Below are 20,507 nucleotides of genomic sequence, written 5' to 3' on the forward strand. Positions count from 1 at the left end.
TTGGGAACTTTTTGGGGTGGGGGCAGCTGACCCACAGAAAAATCAGCTGGGGGCCGCACACAAGTGAGAAGCAAAAAAAGAAACCCAACAAAACAGAAAACCAAACCCTCATTGAGGTGGCCCCACACTCTCCACAGTCCCCTCGCACACCAGAGCCCGGGGGGGCTCAAGCTAGATTGTGTGTGCTCCAAGGGGGGGGCTGGAGCACCAGCACAGGTTTCCCAATGCTGGAGGGAACCCCAAGCCTAGGGGGCCAGATCCAGGCAAGCTGGGGGCTGCGTCCAGCCCCCAGCCCTTAGATTTCCCACCCCGAGCTAGGCCCTGGGACTGTTGTCATGGAGGGAATGTTTGCAGCATGGTAGTTCTTTAAGGGACCATCATACAAACGTGCACTCTCAGAGCCACCTGAGGCAAGAAGGGTCCAGCAGCTCCTCACACCAACCGACCTCTGCTCCCTCACGCTTTCGGCACCTCAGCCCCAGCACCCAACAGCGTCACCACTGGGAACTAACCGCCAGAAGCTGCCTGTGGTACCCTGGCCTGACCAGCTGTCTGCCGACCGGCCACCGCACACAGCTGGGGGAAGGGGTCAGCCCGGGCTGTGCCCCCCTCAGGCCTCTCTAGCCCCGCGGGCGCCTTCCTCCCACCTGTGCTCTCACAGCATGGAGCACGGGGAGCTTGCGGCCGCCACAGGCAGCCCTACAGGGGACGGTGGAGGAAGCGGTCTCTGGTCTGGTCCTGCAGCAGCCTGGGGGAGGCGGGAAGGAAAGGAAGGATAAACGGACAGAATGGCTGAATGCCTCAGGCGGGGAGGGCCAAGGGGAGTTTGGCAGCAGGGGAGGGACCCATGGAGAGACAGCCTGTTACAATTTCACTGCTTCCCATCAGGTTGGTAGTCCCCAAGAGCTAGGGGCCTACCTTCACCTGCCCCCCATAGGGCTGAACCTTCCCCCACAGCCCCCAACCATGGGCCTGCCTGCCCAGTTGACTCCAGACCCATCGCCACATGCTGCCAGACCCTTCCCTCCGGCCCCCAACGGCATCACCGTACGACATCTCCCCTGCGTTCTAAGCGTCTCCCCCTTCTCCCCCCCCCCGAAGAGCCCCACAGGCCTCTGCCCAGACCCCCCGGCCCCGCCCCCCCCCCGTACCTTTTCGATGCGCAGGGGGCGTCCGTCTTTATTCCACTTGACGAGGGTGACCGGGGGCTCCGCCTCAACCGGACAGCGGATGTATCCGTGTATCCCAATGGGAACATACAGGATGGGGGGCATGTTCACCACACGGGCCGGATCTGAGGGGAGCGACAGGAAGTTATTTCGACTCATCTCACCCCTCTTCGCCCTCCCCGGGAGCCGCGTGCAGCCCGTTTCCAGGGGGAGTGTGGCTGGCGGAGCCCCTCGCGCTCTGCCTAGCGGAGTGGGTGCTAGGAGAGGGAGAAACTCAGGCCTTCTGCCCTGCAACAAGGCTAAGAGTTTTACCTGGATGGTGGATGCCGGCTGGGGGAGGAAGGCACAATGTAAAGGTTCCTCTCACCCAACAGCTTGAGTCATGCCCCCTTCCAGGGGAGCTGCAGGGAGGGGCTGCGGAGGGGGTTAGCTCCCCATGAAGAGCCAGTGGCAAATGGCTCGGAGCTTCCCAGACAGCGGCTGCTTTACCTCTGATGGAAGTGGCAGCCGTGAAAGCAGCAGCTCCCTCCAGCTCCCAGCCGCTTGCCGCTGCCTCTCCCCATGGCTGCAACTCCCAGCCCCAGTGGCTGCCATGCGGGGAGGGGATCCAGCAGCACCATGCGACTGAGCAGGGCCAGAAAACCCTGGAAAAGAAATCATCGGGGACAGCTTCTGCCCCCACGTGCTCCCCCACATCGCCTCTGCCCAGCAGGGAGAGGAGTCTGCTGGTGGCATTCAGGGTTCAGCAGGGCTGAAGCTGAGCCCCGGCCGGTGCAGCTAGGTTTCTGAACTTCTAGAGATGGCTGAATGCAGCTTGGAGGGTCAGTCCATCTGCCCCCCTTCCCCCGCTACACGCTCTTGTCACCGTACCCTGGTTTGGAAGGGTCAACATCATTGCTGTAATGGAGTGCAAAGCCCAAATGTTAACTCGGCAGCCTGCATTCCCCCTGGCCCCGCGAGGCCATTATCCTTACAGCCCCATTATGCTCTCCAAATCCATTAACATATTTAGAATTTCTATCGAGCTTTCCGTACTCAAAGCGACCTCCCTACCCCAAGCTTCAGGCCCACGTAGAATTATCATTACAAGAACAATACAGGCACAACGTAATTACAGCTGTCCTCACGGCACCATTAGAACATGCCCTCTCCTGCAAAGTAAGCTGCAGCTCTCACCCAGCCTAAGCCACTTCCGCTCTGCCACTCACTCCAATGTTGGATCGAGGAAGTCAAGCAAGCCAGCGTGTCACAGGCGCTCCCCTGAGAACACAAGGTGGCGAACACACGCAGGGTGTAGCAGCAGCCTGGGTAATCCAGCTGGAGATGGCATGCAAAGAAAAGCCTGGGTTCTACCCGGGTTTCCTTCTTCACGTCAAACCACAGCAGCCCAAGCCAACAGGTGACTCCAATGGTTTAACAGGCGGTGAGCCAAGTTGGCAGCTGCAGGTTCCACCATTCAATCCATGGATCCGCAAAGACCATGCTACGCGGAAACAGCGAGTAAAGGAAACACACAATGGGTGAAAGAAAGAGCAAAGCGAGCCCTTCGGTATGGGGATGAATGAGAAAATGGCAACAAGGGAGATGGAGAGATGCAAGAGCGGAGATGCCTTTACGTGTAAGACCCTGGAAAGAAAAGGACTTTTCCATGGGAAGGGGCATTGCAAAGGGCGCACAGGCAGTTCCTCAGCCTAGAGTGATGATCCCTGCTGCTACCAGCTACATCTCCCTCCCACCCACAGCATGTGAAGAGAGAATATTGTTTTCCCCTTCTCCTTTGCTGGTCTCGCAACCTGATCACCTGCTTCACTTCCAGGTCCCTTCTCCCCAGGCTCCGAAAGCATTTTAGAGAGGGGAAAGTGTCAGTGATTCCCCAAGGCAAGCACAGAGGGAGGGGAGGGTCCTGCCATTGTCAGGAACTGGCAGAAGGCAGGAAGGCTTCATGGGAACAGGAACACGGAAGAATTTATCCTAGTCAGTCAGGTTTTAAGGATGTTTTTGTTTACTTCCTTCCCCATCTTTGGATTTGATGGCAGGCCAGAGGGAGAAAAACACAAACCACATTGAAACTAAAGGATGGAAACCCCATTATTAAAATGCACATGAGTTTTACCTTATTGGTTTTTGGCTGTGTTCTGGGGCCAGTCTGCACGGATATTGGCAGGATCCTGGGTGCACAGATGTGGAACGGGGTAATATGGGGCTGCTGAGGATGTTTTTAACCCTGCACACTCGCAGGCTGACATTTTTAAGCCCAATCACTCTCTCCTAAGGGCTAATATCCAAGGACACGTGACGGTGGTTGTGGCACCGTAACCCAGATTGGAAAGTAGTTCATCATATGGAACTTGCTTTATCCCCCCGGTTTAACATCATGTCTTAGGGAATGTAATCAACAAAACCAGACAAGCTCAAGTGATCAGTAATGGGCTCCGGAGCCTTTCACTAGGTCACGGGCTGAAAGCCAACCGGGCTCCGTAACAACCAGCACGGCTGCGATGGTGGCTAACATGAAACACGTTGGCGGTTTCAATCCAGAGTCTAACAGGAGTGACCACCTCAGAGTCAGCCCTACCAGAGCTGCCTACCTGCTCCTCTTTCTGCTAAGATTTCTCAGCAGAGAGACCAAGCACTTAATACGCCATGGAGACCAAATTCCCCACCCGCTCTCCCGCCCATCCTGAACTTGATCCTTCCGAACAAATGATTCACTTCCCTTGCTGAGCAGCACACAGGGAGTCTGTGCTGACATTACCCTGCGCTCCCAGGTAGGTGGGAGAGAGGAATGCATCCGGGCTGCCCGTTGGACAGCTGAATTTACTGCCCAAAATGAGCAAAGTTCCCAGACCCAGGATAAAAGCAGAGGAGCTTATTCCAACCAAGGAGCTGGACAGCGGCAAAGGAACACCTCTCGCACCTTGCAGCTTTGAAGGACAACGTGTAAGAAGCCCTCTCTGCATCTCAGCACCCATTTTGAAAAAAAAAGGAAAAAAGAAGGGGGAGAAAAAAAGGAAAAAGCGGAGTGCCTGCTCTCCAGAGCTGCTCGGGACGGTTATGAGCCTTGCGTGAGAGATGCATCAGTGGCAGGATCAATGTGATGTGGTGAAGCGATGTTCCCTCCCAAAAGCTGAGGTCAGCCCAGCTGCCTCTATACTCCATTCCTAAACTCACACCCTTTTGGCTAAGGTGCTTCTGGGACAATTCCCTGACTCTGGGCCTTGCTTCTCTGAGTTCATAGAGGAGGAACTGACCTAGGTCCACCCGCCTAAGCTCGTTCCTTAGTGCACATTTACTAGGGCTCTATTCACAGTGTGAGTGTATTCGCCTTCTAAGACCCTTTGGTTTGTTCAGGTTTTTGCCTCTGCTTATCAAATAAAATGCCAGTCTTCTACAGGAGCAGGCCCAATCAACACGATAACAGAGCCTACCTCATACAGCGCTTTTCATCAGTGCTTCTCAAACCGGTTCACACAAGAGGTCAGGGCCACTAGCCCCACTTTACTGATGGGGAAACTGAGGCACAGCGCAGCGCACTGACTCGCCTAAGGTCACCCAATACACTAGAGCACCCAGATCTCCTGAGTCCAGGGCCAATTCTCCATCCTCTAGACCAGCTGTGCGCAACCTGTGGAAGGGGGTCACGCCTGTCTTCTAGGGGAGGTCGCAGTGCCGGGCTGGCCGCCACTGCTTTCCCGGCTTCACACCTGACGTACGCATAGTGGGAGTGGACCGGTGCTTTAAATTAAAGGGGCCGCGCTTTTCCCCCCCCCCCCCCCATTTCTTTTTTGCTCAACAAAAATTTTTCCGGCCGTGGGAGTTGTGAATAAAAAAGGTTGAGCACGACTGCTCTAGACCACATTGCCTCAATACCATTCTTGTGCGCACCAGTCATTTGAGCCAGTCCCACAGAAGGGGAGGCATACTAAATGTGAAGTCACTGAATCTCTCTCTCAACTTATTTAGATCAATCGCTGCCTTGTGTTTAATGTTTTCAGGATGCCAGCACACCCGGAAGACAAGGCGGCATTAACAGGTTTTTATAATTATACATAAAAATATAAGCACACACTTGATCTGATGTGTCACAGCCCTGCTTCCCACACAGAACAAGACGGAAGGCAACAAATCAAGACACTCTATTATTAGCGCTCACAGCCACCGGCTGTCAAGTCCAACACACTGGCTGGCATTTTGAAAGGCTGGAGAATTTGGACCCAATAGCGAACTTTGCACCTAGAGCCGTTAGGAGTGCAATCCCATCCATCGGTCTTGAGCCTTTCAATCCTGCCTTTCACCCCCCCGACCCGATACATTACATCTGCATAGCACTGCCCTGCAGAGACAGTCACGGTGTATCCCACGTGGTTTCTCGCTCACTCCCCCTCCCCTGCCAAAGACAGCACTGTCCCAGAACACAGTTGGACTGCACAAGTTACAGTCATTTGTACCAACACAGTGTGCACCACCCAGTGTTCCCTATAAGCTGAGCACTTGGGTGGCCACCCAGGAGATTTTCAAATGCTGCCCAGCTGATTAGCAGAGCACTCACAGCTGGCAGCAGGTGTGTCTACTGGTGGTGCCCATCCACACATGCCTCAGTGCACATAACATTTATTCCACACATGGATGGAAACATTTAGAGGGAAAATGGGTGCAACCTTAAATTAATGGAGATTGCCTATCTCCTAGGACTGGAAGGGACCTTGAAAGGTCATTGAGTCCAGTCCCCTGCCTTCACAGAAGGACCAAGTACCATCCCTGACAAATTTTTGCTTCAAGTGGCCTCTGCAAGGATTGAACTCAGACCCCTGGGTTTAGCAGGCCAATGCTCTATTCCCACTTTGTCATGGGGTAAATGCCCAGACAAGGTACAGGGGACTTGTGAACCAGGGTTCGGGTACCCTGCAGGGAAGTTTGGGGTATTTTGTGTGTGAACATAATCTCACATTTCCTTTGGTTATGATGGGAACACTCTGGAATGAAGATGCATCAAGTTTTACATTTCCGGGCACTCAGGGACAGGGGGGTTGGAAAATGCCTCATGCATTATTGGGGCCAATTCAGGCGACGGGCACCTAGGCATCAAGCATTCTACCATCCCTGCATGGCATCCAGCTGTTCACTAGGTGTCAGGTATTCATCTTCCACTGAAACATCAGCTCCTGACAGCGTACTGAACTTGATGCATCAGCAGCTGATTCAATATGGCAAATGCCAGGTACCATTGCATTAAACAAGGTAATGAACTCAGACTATGCCAGCCAGCCTGCTCTCATTAGAGCCGGTAACCTAGTGTGATTTTATTCCCCTCTGCCCCACTCCATCTGTGGCTGTCATGTCACAGCACCCCTAAAAGTTGCACTGGGAAAGCATAATGGATGCCATCTCCTCCCCGCTGCAGGGTATGGCCCATAGATCCCCCGGCCTCTCTGCCCCACTCACACTGCACTGTCAGGTAGGCGGAGGCGGAGGGCGAGCGGCCAAGGCTGTTGCTAGGAATGCACGTGTATTTCCCAGCATCGTCTGGTTTGACACGGAAGATGATCAGCGTCCCATCAATCAGGATCCGGACCCTCAGCTTCAGGTCACTGTGGGTGGAGGGAGCAGAAGGGAGAAAGGCGGGGGGGAGAACCGGAACGAGGTCCCCTCGTACAGCAAAGGGCGCCGCGCATGGGTGTGTGGGCACTGCTGGGGGAGTACACCATCGCGCTGCTGGGGGCCCTAGGAACAGCACCGCCCCCCCTTCGCTTGAACGCCCGAGAGCGAGCCCGGCCCTGCAAAGCGGGTCCCTCCTCCCGGCATGGAGCCCAGGCCAGGAGCCGGGGTCGAGCTTACTTCTTGAAGTAGACATTCTGCTCCTCCCAGAACCAGGTGTAGGTCATGTTCCCCGGGTACGCCTCGGCCTGGCAGGTGAACAGGGCATCCTGGGAGATGTTGACGGTGATGTTCTCTGGAGGGGAAACGATGAAGGGGGGTCCTGAGGGAGAGCACGAGAAAAACCAGTTACTTCAGCAGCAGAAACGCCCTGACCACGAACGGCCTCCCAGGGAAAAGGCGGCACCCCCACCCCCACATGGCCCAGACACCTGCGCTGCGCCATCGGTCGGCCTGGCGACCCCGGGACTGGCCTTCAACCCAGAGCCTCTGCCCAAACGTGACTAGCTTGGGGACAAAGCCCTTCACACTGGGGCAATTCTGAGCAGGAGGGTCCTCTGGGAGAGGGGACTCTGTCCCTTTAAGGCCCGCAGGAAGTGCTGTAAGAGGATCATGCGGACACAGCAAACGGAGGGGGGTGGTGGGGACCGGAACAGGGTCCGACTCCAGTGCAGCATAAGCTCTGACCTTGGTCTAGAGGGGAGGACACAGCTTGCAGCAAGCTGGTCTCCAGTGCCCTCCACCCCACACCTCCCCCCACCCAAAGAGCAGTTTGAATCAGTCCCCCAGGAAGAGCTCAGCCCAGGAAACAGACACTCAATACTCGGCCTCCGGGATCCTCTTCAGCCGGGGAGAGGGGATGGAATGACCGGGGGGGGGGGGGGGCAGGGAATACAGACAGCTTCACCAAGCACGCTCTGCCAGCGTCACCCAGGCGGACACTCAGCCTCCTACCGTCACCCGGCCACCCGCAACACGCTGCACACCCTCGGGTCAGCCCCCCCAGCACCAGCGGGGACCAGCACAGTGGTGTCTCTCACCGCCTGTGGCAGGAGATCGCTACTCAGCAGCGAAACCCAGGAATCAAGGGGCCAGGATTTTAGTCCCAGCTCTGGGCAGAAGTGCAGTCTAGTGGTTAAAGCACGACTGGGCGTCAAGCTTCTTATGTTCATTCCCAGTTTTGCCACTGGCTTCCTACTTGACCTTGGGCAACTCACTTTGCCTTACAATCCTTCCTCCACCCCTTTGCTACCTAGCAACGCTGGGAGGAAACACATCACCAGATGCGGCAATCGTCCCTCTCTCTGACAGCGAACACCAGGACGGATTAGCCCAGTGGAGACATGGCCCAGGGGTAACACCCAGGAGGGCCGCAGCAACCCACCAGGAACGCAGTGCCAATTAGTTGGTTAATATCTGCCAAGCGCTTTGAAGATGGAAAACAGCGCAGAAGCAGCGAGCAGTATTAAGTGCTTCAATAGGTGTGAAATGCTAAGCGCCCTTATCTCGCGGCAGAAGTTGACCAAATAAAAGATTTATACAGTGGGAGGAAGCCAGGTTGCAATCAGGACAAGACCCAGCGGGTGTCATTTTTATTCTGCGCAGCATTTCCCGGCTTTTTGGAAGCCTGCCCACACGCCTTTAAAAAAAGAATCAGCGGAGTCTCTGCTCGTCGGGACAGCTGCTTCCTCAAAAAGACAGGCCATCCGCTGGGGAGTCCCAATTAAGTGGATTTTGCTGTAGTATAAAGGGGATGTAGAACCAGTGGGTGCTAACGCAGCAGATGTTCGCCCCGCACGTACACGCCTACACGCGAGTCTGAGGGGGCTCTGGGCTCTTCGGAGGCGACAATCCTGCCTTGTCATTAATAAAAAAGGGTGTGGAGCCATCCGAGACGCGATTACTGTGGACTCCCACAATCCCCTGCAGACCAGGGATTTGCACACTCAGACGGGGGCTCGCAAGCATTTTCATCCTGGGGTTCGCAGCTCAAGAGAGACTGGCTGTGCCGGAGCCGTGCCTGTTCGTGGGAGTGGCTCGTCGCCGTTACTGGCGGTCACATGACATCCCTCTGCAAACGACAGCAATTGCTTCTGGAAACAAGTATTTATTTCTCTTCAGCCCCTTCTAGTGCCACTAACAGCTGGGAGTGAGCAACCCCCACCAGGTGACCCCTCGCTCGGCACAGACCCCTCAGCCCACGCGCCGAAGAGAGCTCATCCGGATGCCCCCACTGACCCAACACAACAAGGCTTTGCACCGCATCTAAAAGGGACCGCAGGGCGCACCGCCTGCACCCCTTACACACAGGGGTGTTGAGCAGAGCTATTGCACACGCACCCTCAACATTAACGCTTCCCTCTCAAAGCCAGATACCAAAGAGCAGCGGGTGTCATTTAATTTTTGGCCAGGTTGCGAGCTGCCCACCAATGAATATTTGTGGGACAGTCCTGACTTTGACCCCATCAAGCCTGGTAGACTCAGTTTTGTGTCACGTCGACCACGGTTCTTAGGACATTCCTAAGGTGCTCCCCTCCTCCCCTAGGTCACGTTTCTTAGCCAGAGGCCTGAGAGCAATCCAGAAAAGCAGGCAAGTATCACTGTCCCCATTTTATAAGCAGGGAAACTGAGGCACGAGGTGATGAGACTTTCCCCAAGATCACACAGGGAGTTGGTGATACTGCTGCCTGGCACTCAGCCCAGCAACCCCCCAAGAGTTCGGGGCAAAGGGAAAGGCCATGTAACCCTGTGCCCCAGAACCGCAAGCTCCAAGCATGGTGTAGTCCAAGGGTGCCTGCCAAGCCAAGGGAGAAAGACACGAGAAAATGCAGCCACAGACAATCAAGGCCAAAGACTTGTTGCTGCTGCCGTCAGTAGCCCTGTCCACTAGACATTCGCACCTATGATTCCGGCATCAGCCCTCACTTTGCCTTCCCTCTTGGGTCAGTTTGGTTGGCAGCCTTCAGTGTTAGTTAAACACCTGGGGTTTGGGCTTCAATGTCCTTGTTTATTTACAGAAATGGAAGGCTGGGGAGAGGCCACGTCTCTCTAGCAAGAGGCAGCCCGGGCCAGACAACCGGCCAATTCAGTCCCTACACCAGAGCTGCACACTCGCCTCGTGGCGCCCGGGGGAGGTGCTCCAGACGCCACGCACGGAACCCCTCCGCCTGTACAGCACAGGCCTTATTTTATACAGGCCGAGGCAGCGGTGCACGCGCTACCGTGGGTACGTACCGCACCTAGCGCAACGAGGCCCAGTTTGTCTCAGGACCTCGGGCATCCGGGCAATGCAAGTGTTTAAGAACATAAGGGGCTGCAAACTTGTCCCCAGTGGAGCTCAAACCATTTCCACGGTGCTTTAAGCTTAGGGGCGCTAAGCATTTCGCAACTCCAGCGTGAAGCAAGGGCTCCCAGTTCACAGGCTATGAAAGCGGAGAGAGGGGGACTTGCACCTGGTAGTGAATCAGCAGCAGAATCCCTGGCTCCCAATCGCCTGCTCTAACCGCTAGCACTTGCTGCTGTACACTGGATCACTGACAAGGCTGACGCAAAGCCAAGAACAAACCCGGCTTTCCGACTGGCTGCTGTATTCGCCTTCAGCCTTTAGGGGGAAAAATCCCAGGCTGCGGCCAGAATCGCTGTAAGCACCAGGCAGCTGAAAGCAATCAGGATGGATGGGCTTTCCCTGGCTGGTTTAAACTCCCATAATTCCTGCAGCCAGTCAGTCACTGACAGGGCTCTCGAGCGCCAATTCTAAGGGCTCTCCATTCTCTGCCCAGCTGTCTGGAGATGCCCTCGCCGCGGCGCTAGGAATCCTGTGCGGGTTTCCCCCGGGAGCGGCGTTACCTTGGACGAGCAGGCGAGTGGTATGCACGGCCTCCCCTTGGATGCTGTATGCCCGACAGGTGTACGCGCCTCTGTCTTGCCGGCTGACCGACACGACGGTCAGGCTGCCATCGCTCACCTGAGAAGGGAGAAACTTCAGCTCAGGCCCGTGCACAGCACCCACCCCTCGCTCACAACGGTGCACGAATCCGCACGGCCCCATGCTGGTGCACACGGCCCACCCCCCCACCCTGCGCACACACACGCTGTAGGCTGCTCAAAGCCTTCTCTTTCGAATGCCCCTGCCTTCAGCAATGCGCCGCAGATGGGTGGCTGTGGGAGGCCAGGGCTGAACAGAGGCCAAGTAGCATGGAGGGAACTAGGGGACTGAATTCTCACCCCCAAAAGGTACCTGTGTGGCCGGCTCCCCTCTCCTTAGGGCACTTGAGAGGGAGGGAGAAGGCTGCTGTCATTACTCCTGTGTAACTGCTAGGGAAACTGAGGCATAGTGATTTGCTCACGGTCACAAAGTGATGCAGACTACTGGGAACACAGCCTGGCACCCAGCCCTAACCAGTGGGCCATGCTGTCTCCCAGACAGGTTGGCCTCATTCCCAGAGATTATCTCCACGGGGAAAGGCATGCCATGCTGGCCCCAGGGATTCACAGGCCTTCAGCCTCCGGGGCTGTTACTAATCCCTGCGGGGTCATGATCTCGGCAGGCGTCACGCCAGACTCCACTGCGGAGCATCTGGCCCAGCACGTCCAAGCCTGACTTTTACACTGGGACTCAAGCCGCCTCTTCCCGTGCAGGGCTGAGAGAGGGGACCAAGACAGCAGCCTGGTGCTGTCTGCAGCCACCAGCATTCTCCCCATCCGGTCCAGCCACCTCCGTCCCTGCCTCTCCTCTCACGCTACTCAAACCCTCCAGCCATTGCAGCAGGGATGAGCTGTGAAATGGTCATTCCCTGACAGCTCCAGGCAGGCACGTTAGCAGAGACCTGGCCCACGAGGCTGCAATGCAATTGGCAATGCTGTCCGGAGCCATTATCCAACCTGCTCCATGTCTCCATCCCCTCCTTAGCATGGCTGGGCTCCTGCCTCTCATGGCACAGAAGGCGGGGGGGGGGGGGGGGGGGGAAGCAAAGGGACTGCTTCTTAATCTGGGCACCAGGGAAGCAGCGGAGGAAGGGTACAGCCGCTCGGCGGAAGGGTACAGCCGCTCGGCGGAAGGGTACAGCCGCTCGGAGGAAGGGTACAGCCGCTCGGAGGAAGGGTACAGCCGCTCGGAGGAAGGGTGGGAGGGAAGAAACCCAGAGATAATGCACTCCCCCTCCCCCCCCCATGCTCATTCTGCCTCATCCTTCTATTTCAATTAGCAACAAATGATTCCTAATGACTCTCATTAAGGCCTGCGCAGATTCCAGTGCCCGATTTGCCAATTACAGCGGTGTGGAATCCCGGGCTGGGCGGAAGATCAGAAGCTCCTGATGCGACACACAGAAGCTCAGAGGGAGGGACACGACAAGGGGAGGAAACAAATCTTCCTAATTCCCGCTGTTCAGTCAAGGGAATCCCAGAGCAGCCGTTCCCACGTGAAAGCCCCCTGCCCCCACCGTGTACTCACCAGCGTCCCCGTCTCCCCCCCCCCCCCAGCAGCCCACCCTCCCTAACAGGATTTTCTGCACTGGCCAGGAGTGCAAGAAACCTCATGCAGAAGCCGCAGCTCTGCCCCCTCTGAACCTAATGTGCTTGGCCCAGGGCCCCCCGCGTGGTCACAGCGTTCAGGGCTGGGATAGGCCTCGCAGTGCCTCAGACTGGGGCTGTGGAGTCCAGAGCAGCCGGTCCCTTCCCTGCAGGCAGGTTCGTAGGGGACTCGTGCCTCCTGCAGGGGCCATGCTCCCTTCCATGGAGCTAGGAGCCACTCCGTGCCCTGGAAGGAAAGTCCCCACGCAGCACTGGTGGGGACAGAGGGGAGCCACCACGGAGAACGAACATCGCCAAGGCCGCAGGGCAGGAGCAGCGCCCGAAGGACGGGGCGCCCGGGCGTGGAGGGGCGGGGGAGGACTCAGTGACGGTTTTGAAATGTGGAGGAACACTCTGGATTTCCAACCCGCAGCTCAGAGAACTGGAAGACAAACCAGGGCGGGGGGAGGGGAGGGACGGAGCACACTGAACAGATGGACGTGTGGAGATGCACAGAGAGAAGGCCGGAGCAAATGTTTGCCTGGTCCCAGCCAGCTCCTCCATTGCAGGCCAAGTCAGGGCGACAGGCTTGGCTCTCCTCTCCCCCGCGCCAGGCTGCACCTCCAGGGAGTCTCTCCTGAGTCGCACCAAGGTAAATCAAGTGACGAACAACCGGGAGTTTCCAAAGCTGCTGCTCAGAACCTCCGCGATCCCCCCGGCTGCATTCAGCAGGCACCTCGGCCACAGAGAAACCTTCTCCAGGAGGCCCAGGACGCTCTCTGGGGCCAGGCCCCTTACGGGCAGCCAGAAGGAAGATGGAGTAGAGGAGACGAGGGAGCGGGTGGGAAAGCAAGGTCAGCAAAGCAGTTGCAGGCTGTGGCAGCCAAGGCCTAGCAGGTTCCAGGCACACCCGTTGCTCCCCTACCCTGGCGGCCCTGGCAGGTCGGAGGGAGGAAGGTCACGGCTAGGGGATGCAGGAGCACGCCTGCCTGCGGGTGCCACCGTCAGCTCACAGACAGGAGAAACTTCATCTCAAAAGGCCACCAGGAAACGGACTGAGGGGGAGGAGGGAAGTGCGGAGGCAGCAGGAATAGCTCCAGAGACACTGGCTGCTGCAGCAACGCCTGTATCCTTCCTTCAGAAGCCCTGACTGTGCTGCTTCCTGTCATCTTCTAGGCACCTGGAGCCCAGTCCGGCCTGGAGAGCGCCTCTCGCAGGACCAGGGGCAGCTTCTCCCGCCGCCTTTCAAGAGCAGCCTGAAATCTCATGCGTGAAGGCGCTCCCTTCGCACCGAGGCAGAGTCCCTGCAAATTCACTGCAGTGGTGACACACCCAACGCACCCAGCAGAGGGGGGAGGGTTCATCATTCACAGCAGCTGAGCAGGCCAAGCACTTACCTGGTACTTCCCACTGGCGCCTAGGAGGTCTCCTTCTCTCAGCCAAGTGACAATAGGTTTGGGGTTCCCAAAAGCCATGCAGGTCAGGGTGATGCTGCTGCCTTCCTTCGCTTCTACGTACTGGGGGGGCGTTTCCGTGAAGGTGGGGGGAGCTGCAGGGGAGACAGAGTCAGGAAAAAAATCAACCCGTCCATCACGGAGACGCGCGACACGCCGGGCCGCCCAGGATGTCCAGCCTGCGCACCCTTCCTGCAGCGCGAACAGGCCGAGGCCCACGGCCACATACCAACACCGTCGGAACGGGTCTTTCAGCTGATGCCAAAGACAGAGCAGCAAGTGAAACAGCTGCATGTGCTGCCTTTCGTCACTTACCTTGGCTGGCACCTCGGAATAAAAGCCAAAATCCAGCCATGGGTCTCCTGCCCCTATGAAGTAACAGCCACCCTGAGCAGCTCGGTAGCTCTGTCAATCAGACGATCTCAGCACATGCTGCAACAGCAAGGCCAACATTTACCCTCCCTCCCCCCCGCCAAACGGCCACCAGTTTCAGGTGCCCCTGGTGTAAGAGAAGACCTGTGTCCGAGGTGCAGTGTGTGATGCGGTGTCAGTACCTTGCTGGTTGCTGTGGGTGACCCCTTCTGGCCTGTCTAAGCACTGCCCAGCGGGGGCGCGTCGAGGGCCCCCATGACCGTGACCGAACCGGTTCCACCAGTAAAGGGAAGGGATGGAACAAAGGAAGTGAGTGTTGGGGGAAGGGGCAGTCTTGGGCTGGAATCATGAAGGAAACAGACGAAGGAGGGGGCTGGAATCTAGGGGCCCCATCTCAAGGGGGCAGAGGCATCCTGGCCCAGACCCCTGTAGACACATCACGTCTTTGCTGGGCTGTATCCTGGAGAAGCAATAAACCCCCTGTTCTACTGGCTGGTGGAGACTGTTCTTGCTGCTACGGGGCTGCAGGATTGGAGGAACCCTGACTGGCCGTCACACCGTGTTCCCAGTAAGCTGTGCGCTTGTGCTTAGAAGAAATTCAAATACTGCCCAGTTGATTAGCAGAGTGCCCACAGCTAGGGTTTGTGCTTTTAGTGGTGGTGCACATGCGCACATGCCTTGGTGCATATAAAAAATTATTCCACACATGGTCAGAAGAGATTAGAGGGAACATTGATGCAGCTCCCTCTTGCTCACTGCTGCTGGATGTGAGGTAGCCCGGCCTTTCTGGGCACATCTCACAGCAGCGGGACACTGAACACTCAGACACTGAGGCTGCTATTGAAAGAGCTGGCCTAAATGATGAAGCCTCACAACCAGTGCTCCCTGCAGGCTGAGTGCTTGGGTGGCCACTCAGAAGAGAGCGTCAGGTGCTTCCCAGCTGATTAGCAGAGCACCCACAGCTGGCAGCATGTGGGCCTTCAGATGGTGCGCATCTGCACATGTCTTGGTGCATATATCAAAATTTATTCTACACATGGAAATATGAAAGGGAACACTGCTCCCCACCCTCCTGCCAAGTAGGCAGCTGAGGCACCGGAGGTGAAGCAACCGGCTCCAGGTCACACCGCCAGGAGTAGTGCCAGAGACCCAGCTCCCGCCTCCCTGTTCGGGCGCAACCCCATTTACAGTTCGAGCTACTTTTCCCATTATGCATTAACTTGTTCCTGTCACAACACATGAAAACACTGCACTGCAGAGAGAGAGAGAGAGAGAGAGGCTGGCAGAATTACAGCCCGCCCCTAATTATCAGCAGTACTTAAATCCCACTTTCCAGGGACATGTGTTGGCAACTTAATCTATGCTGAAGATATGGTTCCCCCCCAAAATAATCATTTTTCCCTACGACGACGAAGTGAGCTAATGCGCTCCAGAAGGCCGACCGCCCTCCCTGGAAAAGCAGTTCTGCTTACAGCGTGCGGCTGGGCCTAGAGGGTTCCAGAGGATTATTTTGGTGACGAAGCCCCTAGTGCTGAGCAGTGCGTGGCAAGGTCCTCGGGCTGCGTATGCCACCGCCACCACAAGGCTACGGGGTCCTCGGATGCGCCACCTTGGAGGGCAGCTGGTGGGGAAAGGATCTCAGGCACAGACCCGCGAGGGAGAGGAGCGGCTTGCATGCACCGGCCGCTTCACTCCTGGCCATACCAGGGGAAGGAAAGAATTAGCCCGTGCCAGGGGAAAGAATTCCTCCCGGCCACACGGTGCCATCGGCACCTACCACCACAGAGAGGAAGCGGCTGGTGAGCTGGCCCTGGGGCAGGTATGCTGGGAAGGTGCTGCAGCATCTTCCCGTCTCCACGGCTTGCAGCGGAGGCCAAGCTTGGGCCTCGCTCGGTGCATTCCCCAGTGCACGTGGCCAACCCAAAAGCCTTCATGGAAGCACCAACCCTGCTCCGCCATGCTCTCCACACTTGTACAGCATCCCCAGACATACCACCGTCCTGATACCCCCACACCTAGCCCCGCGGTCAGACCCGGGGGGGAATGTCTCTAAAAATGGGGGTGCAGGAGGGGAGCCCCTTCCCAAAGATTACAATCACTCCAGGGTCCCCATCACAAAGGGGGGGCACCCGGTTAAATCCCCCCCATCGTCACTCGCGCTTTTCATCCCCCACGCCTCGCCGGCCCACCAAAATCTGCCTGATGTACAAGGATTGGGGGGGAGCGCATTCTGTTTTGAACAAGGCTCCATCCTGTTTGGATCGCCCGCTTCCTGGTGACTCAGGCTCTCCTGCGTGAGTTAATAAATGAGTCAATCTCAACCCCCCCCCCCCCCCCCACACACACACACACACACACACACCCACGATCCTGGGTTGCTCCCTCAATAGGCCTGGGACACATCCCAGCCCATCTCCAAAACTCCTCCTACTTCCTGACCCAAGCCGAGCAGGCCTGTGACTCCAGCCCCAGAGATGTGCAAAGGATGGAGGAGAGCGGGGGGAACCATTAGAAGAAAAGGAAACCGTAGGCGTAAGCATGAATATGATCTCCCTGTTCTACCAGGCTGTGAAACAGACGCCCCAGGGGGAACCCTGCACCTGGGAACTAGATCGGAGGGAGTGGGACAGGACGATCTCATCTACAAAGTGTGTCAACGACTAACCTCGATCCAAAGGGAGCTCCCAGCCCTTCTGTGGAACGAGGGCACAGTTCTCCATGCTCATTCGATCATAGGCCCTGACACACGCACACCGCACGCCCCCAGCGCATGTAACCCTGGCCCAGAGGCAGACACGGCCCTTTGCCGAGGTGCAGACAAACGGGGGGCTGAGAGGAGACAGGAAAATTCCAGTCACCATCCGGACATCCAGGGTTGAGCAAAAGGGCCTTCCAGTCATTCATCCCTGCACTGAGCCGGGCTACTGCCTCCTTTCGGTCGTTCTTGAGTACGGAAAGAAAGAATCCCAACCCCGCGGGCTGCCCCAGCGCTTAGTTTCCTTTTTGCACCTCATGAAATTCAGACAATTCTACTCGACCGGCTGGTTTCGCTCTCCGGCTTTCCAGCCACCAGCGGTGAACGCTGCAGGGAGCGTTCGCTGAAACGCGGCCCATGTTCCCTGGGCGCCAGGCAAGCAGGGGTTTTAATGATTGTTTTTAAAAAGCCACAACATTTAAGCAGGGGTCTCCACCGCCCTGCCCACGTCCCTGGCACTGGATTGCCACTGCTCCGCCAACGGCTCCCAAGGGCTAGTGCTCTGGGAATGGAAGAGCGCAAAGGCAGCTGGGGAAAAGGTTAGCGTTCACACGAAGGGAGACAAAGATGCAGCACACGGAGTGCAGGGCTCGATCCTGGAGCCTGCCACTGACTCACTGTGCGATCCCGGATAAGTGACATGGCCCAACATTTTCGGCCGACTCCATTGTTCTCCATTCCGCCATCTGAAGAAGTGGGTTGTGCCCACGAAAGCTCATGACACCCACCGGGGCACTGGAACGAAAAGGGCGCCAACAGCCCTGAGAGAGGGCGGTGGCTACGAGTCCATCAGGAGGGGCTTGTGGCAGCCAATCAGAGCCCAGCAGGGCTGTATAAACAGATGGCCAGCCAGGAGGAGCACACTCTCGCTCCAGCTCGGGAGGGAGAGGACCTAGCTGCCTGTTGGCGCGGGGTGTCTTGGGCGAGGGGAGCTCAGGCCTGACTTAACCCCAGGCTGAAGCCCCGTGACAGGATCCCAGGTTGGTACTAGGGCTGCAGAGGAGCAGCCAGGGCAGGAGGTATGGAACTGCTGCCATCTCCTTGCCAATGCTGAGTGGCCATTTCAGGCTGCAGTTTGCCCTGAGGCAGCGGCTGGATGACGACTGGCCGCCGGTCACTGAGGCAAGGTGGTAGAGAGGGGGGAGGTTCCCTGTGAGGAGAGCAGGCCACCGTGTAGGGGCACTGCCATGGGGCAGTACCCTGAGGGGAGGGCGCTGCAGTCTGAGAGGAGTGTGGGTCTGAATGAGTGGGGCTGAACCGACAAAAAAGTGGGCAAGACACCGCCAGGAGGGGGCGCTCTGGTGCTGGACTGAGCTAATTCGCGGAGTGGCCAGCAGGAGGCGCAGCAGCGCTGAGTCACAGACATTACACAGCCCCATGAACTTCATGTCCAAAGGGCCGTATGGGAGCATTGGGACCACAGTGTCTGTGCAAACTATTTTAAGGCATATGGATGAAAGGTTTTACGTAAGTGCAAATGACTTGTTAAACTAGGGCAGGATGCTCTCTCTCCTACAGCTCCCCTCATGCCGTGCCCCTATGTCTAACTTGGGCAGCAAGAGCTATTTCAAGAAGCCACTGACTTTCCGGTGTGACTTTCCGTTTATGGAAACTACTGCTTCGCCTTTCCCCAGAACTCTCCACCCTAAGATCTCACAGCTCTTTACAGCCTATCAAGCAACTCAGCCTCGCCTGGGTTGATCCGCGAATATTATTAGCCCCATTTTACAGCCAGGGAGGTTGCGGCTCTGCACAGTTAAGTCTTTTGCAGAGACAAGAATATAATCCAGCCACCCCGACTACCAACTCCCTCACTCTAAATCATTAAGTCATGCCGCCCTGCTTTCACACAAACGATCCCAACGTTACTTATTCTAAGCTAAAAATAACATCTCCTAATGTGCCAAATTACTAGTTTCTAGGTTATTAAGCACTAATAAAACACAAAAGGTAATTTTTTAAAAAATCTGAGCTTCAAGAAAATAAAGATTTGATTTTCCGACTAATTTACTGAAAAAGTGATTCTTTTCCCACAATATTTCAAAATGTAATTTATTCTGAAAAGCTTCACCTAATTAAACTGTGTAATTGCTAATACTATTTTTTCCCTTTCGGAAGGCATGTTCTAACCTAAAATGTCTGGATTTTTTTTCCCCCCTCAAGTGATGAAGATAGCACAAACGTTCATCAGAAATTACATGAGAACGGCCAATAGTCCATCTAGCCCAGTGTCCCGTCTTCCAACAGTGGCTAGTGCCAGGTGGCCCAGTGGGCACGAACACAGCAAGTAATCCTCAAGCCACCCGTCTTCCATGGCGGGCCCTGCCCATGTAACTGCCATTGGGCAGATTTGAACTAGGGGCCACCAAATGAAAGTAATGGGCAGCAGGTTTAAAAAAAAATAAAAGTTGTTCTTCACACAGCGCAGAGTCAACCTGTGGAACTCCTTGCTTGAGGACATTGTGAAGACTAGGACTATAACAGGGTTTAAAAGAGAACTAGATACATTCATGGAGGTTAGGTCCATTATTGGCTATCAGCCAGGATGGGTAGGAATGGTGTCCCCAGCCTCTGTTTGTCACAGGGTGGAGATGGATGGCAGGAGAGAGATCGCTTGATCAGTGTCTGTTCTATTCACTCCCTCTGGGGCACCTGGTGCTGGCCACTGTCGGCAGACAAGCTACTGGGCTGGATGGACCTTTGGTCTGACCCAGTCTGGCCGTTCTTATGTTCTTCTGAACCTAGGACCTCTGGCACTTATAGCGAGTATAGGACCCTCCACAGCTTGAGCCATGAAGCCAGCTGGAGCTCAGCCTAGGTTGCAGAGGTCTCTTGATCTTATCTGCTGCTGTGGTCTAGGTTCTACTGCCTGGACCAGTGAACAACACGAGGCGCATGGGTTATACCTGCACAGGGTAAACCATTCATATCCCTGCTTCCTGAATAAAGAGGAAGGTTCCCAGAGGGGTCTGCCTTGCACTGTGGCCCTTTGGCCAGAATAGAGCAGATTTCTTCTCATGCAAGGAAGCACCCCCCAGACACTGAACGAGAAGAGGTCCCTATGCACTTGCTATAGGAGGCACAGCTGGACTTTGGTTAAAAGCCAAGAACTTAAGTTCTTCCCTCCCGAATTGCTGCTGGAGTTGCTTCTAGGGGAGATTTAAAACTGAAATCCCATCCTGAGTGCCCTTAAAGGACGGTGTGCGGAAGGGGAGGGCTCAATGCCAGCCCCTTACTAACAGCATCTTGGCAACTTGCACTTTCGACTGATTTCAGGCTTCTTGCCTTCCTGCCCTTCGCTTTGCAGTGCAGTGCCCTGTGCGGGGTCAAACCGCTGCCCTGCTCCACTCCAGCGGTAGGAAAGCAATCCTCACGCAGCCACTGGCCATCTCACGAGGGCCTTGCAAAGCTGAACGCGTTACCAGGTCCAAAGCACGTGCAGTTCTCAGATGGGACGTGCTAAACTGGGCAAAGTATCACTGAATAGGTGAGGTGTGAGTTTGTCCTTTACTCCTGCCGGTACACAGCTACCCTGGCCACAGCATCCCAAGCTATTATCCCACTCCTACTGCCTACCGCTCCTGCAAACCC

At 56.2% G+C, this 20,507-nt stretch overlaps 1 protein-coding gene across 2 annotated transcripts in view; it reads right to left on the bottom strand.

Moving 5' to 3' along the window:
- Positions 1 to 20,507, bottom strand: part of IGSF9B (immunoglobulin superfamily member 9B) — a 126,204-nt gene that overhangs the window by 73,295 nt on the left and 32,402 nt on the right. For both annotated transcript variants that reach the window (XM_075909819.1, XM_075909818.1), the window contains exons 4-8: positions 13,733 to 13,884; positions 10,671 to 10,788; positions 7,005 to 7,146; positions 6,612 to 6,757; positions 1,152 to 1,294 (exon numbers count right to left, since the gene is read on the bottom strand). In XM_075909819.1, the coding sequence (XP_075765934.1) occupies positions 1,152 to 1,294; positions 6,612 to 6,757; positions 7,005 to 7,146; positions 10,671 to 10,788; positions 13,733 to 13,884 (701 nt within the window). The remainder of the gene's footprint in view (positions 1 to 1,151; positions 1,295 to 6,611; positions 6,758 to 7,004; positions 7,147 to 10,670; positions 10,789 to 13,732; positions 13,885 to 20,507) is intronic.

The sequence above is a fragment of the Pelodiscus sinensis genome, chromosome 26 (assembly GCF_049634645.1).
Source record: "Pelodiscus sinensis isolate JC-2024 chromosome 26, ASM4963464v1, whole genome shotgun sequence".
Taxonomy (NCBI): domain Eukaryota; kingdom Metazoa; phylum Chordata; order Testudines; family Trionychidae; genus Pelodiscus; species Pelodiscus sinensis.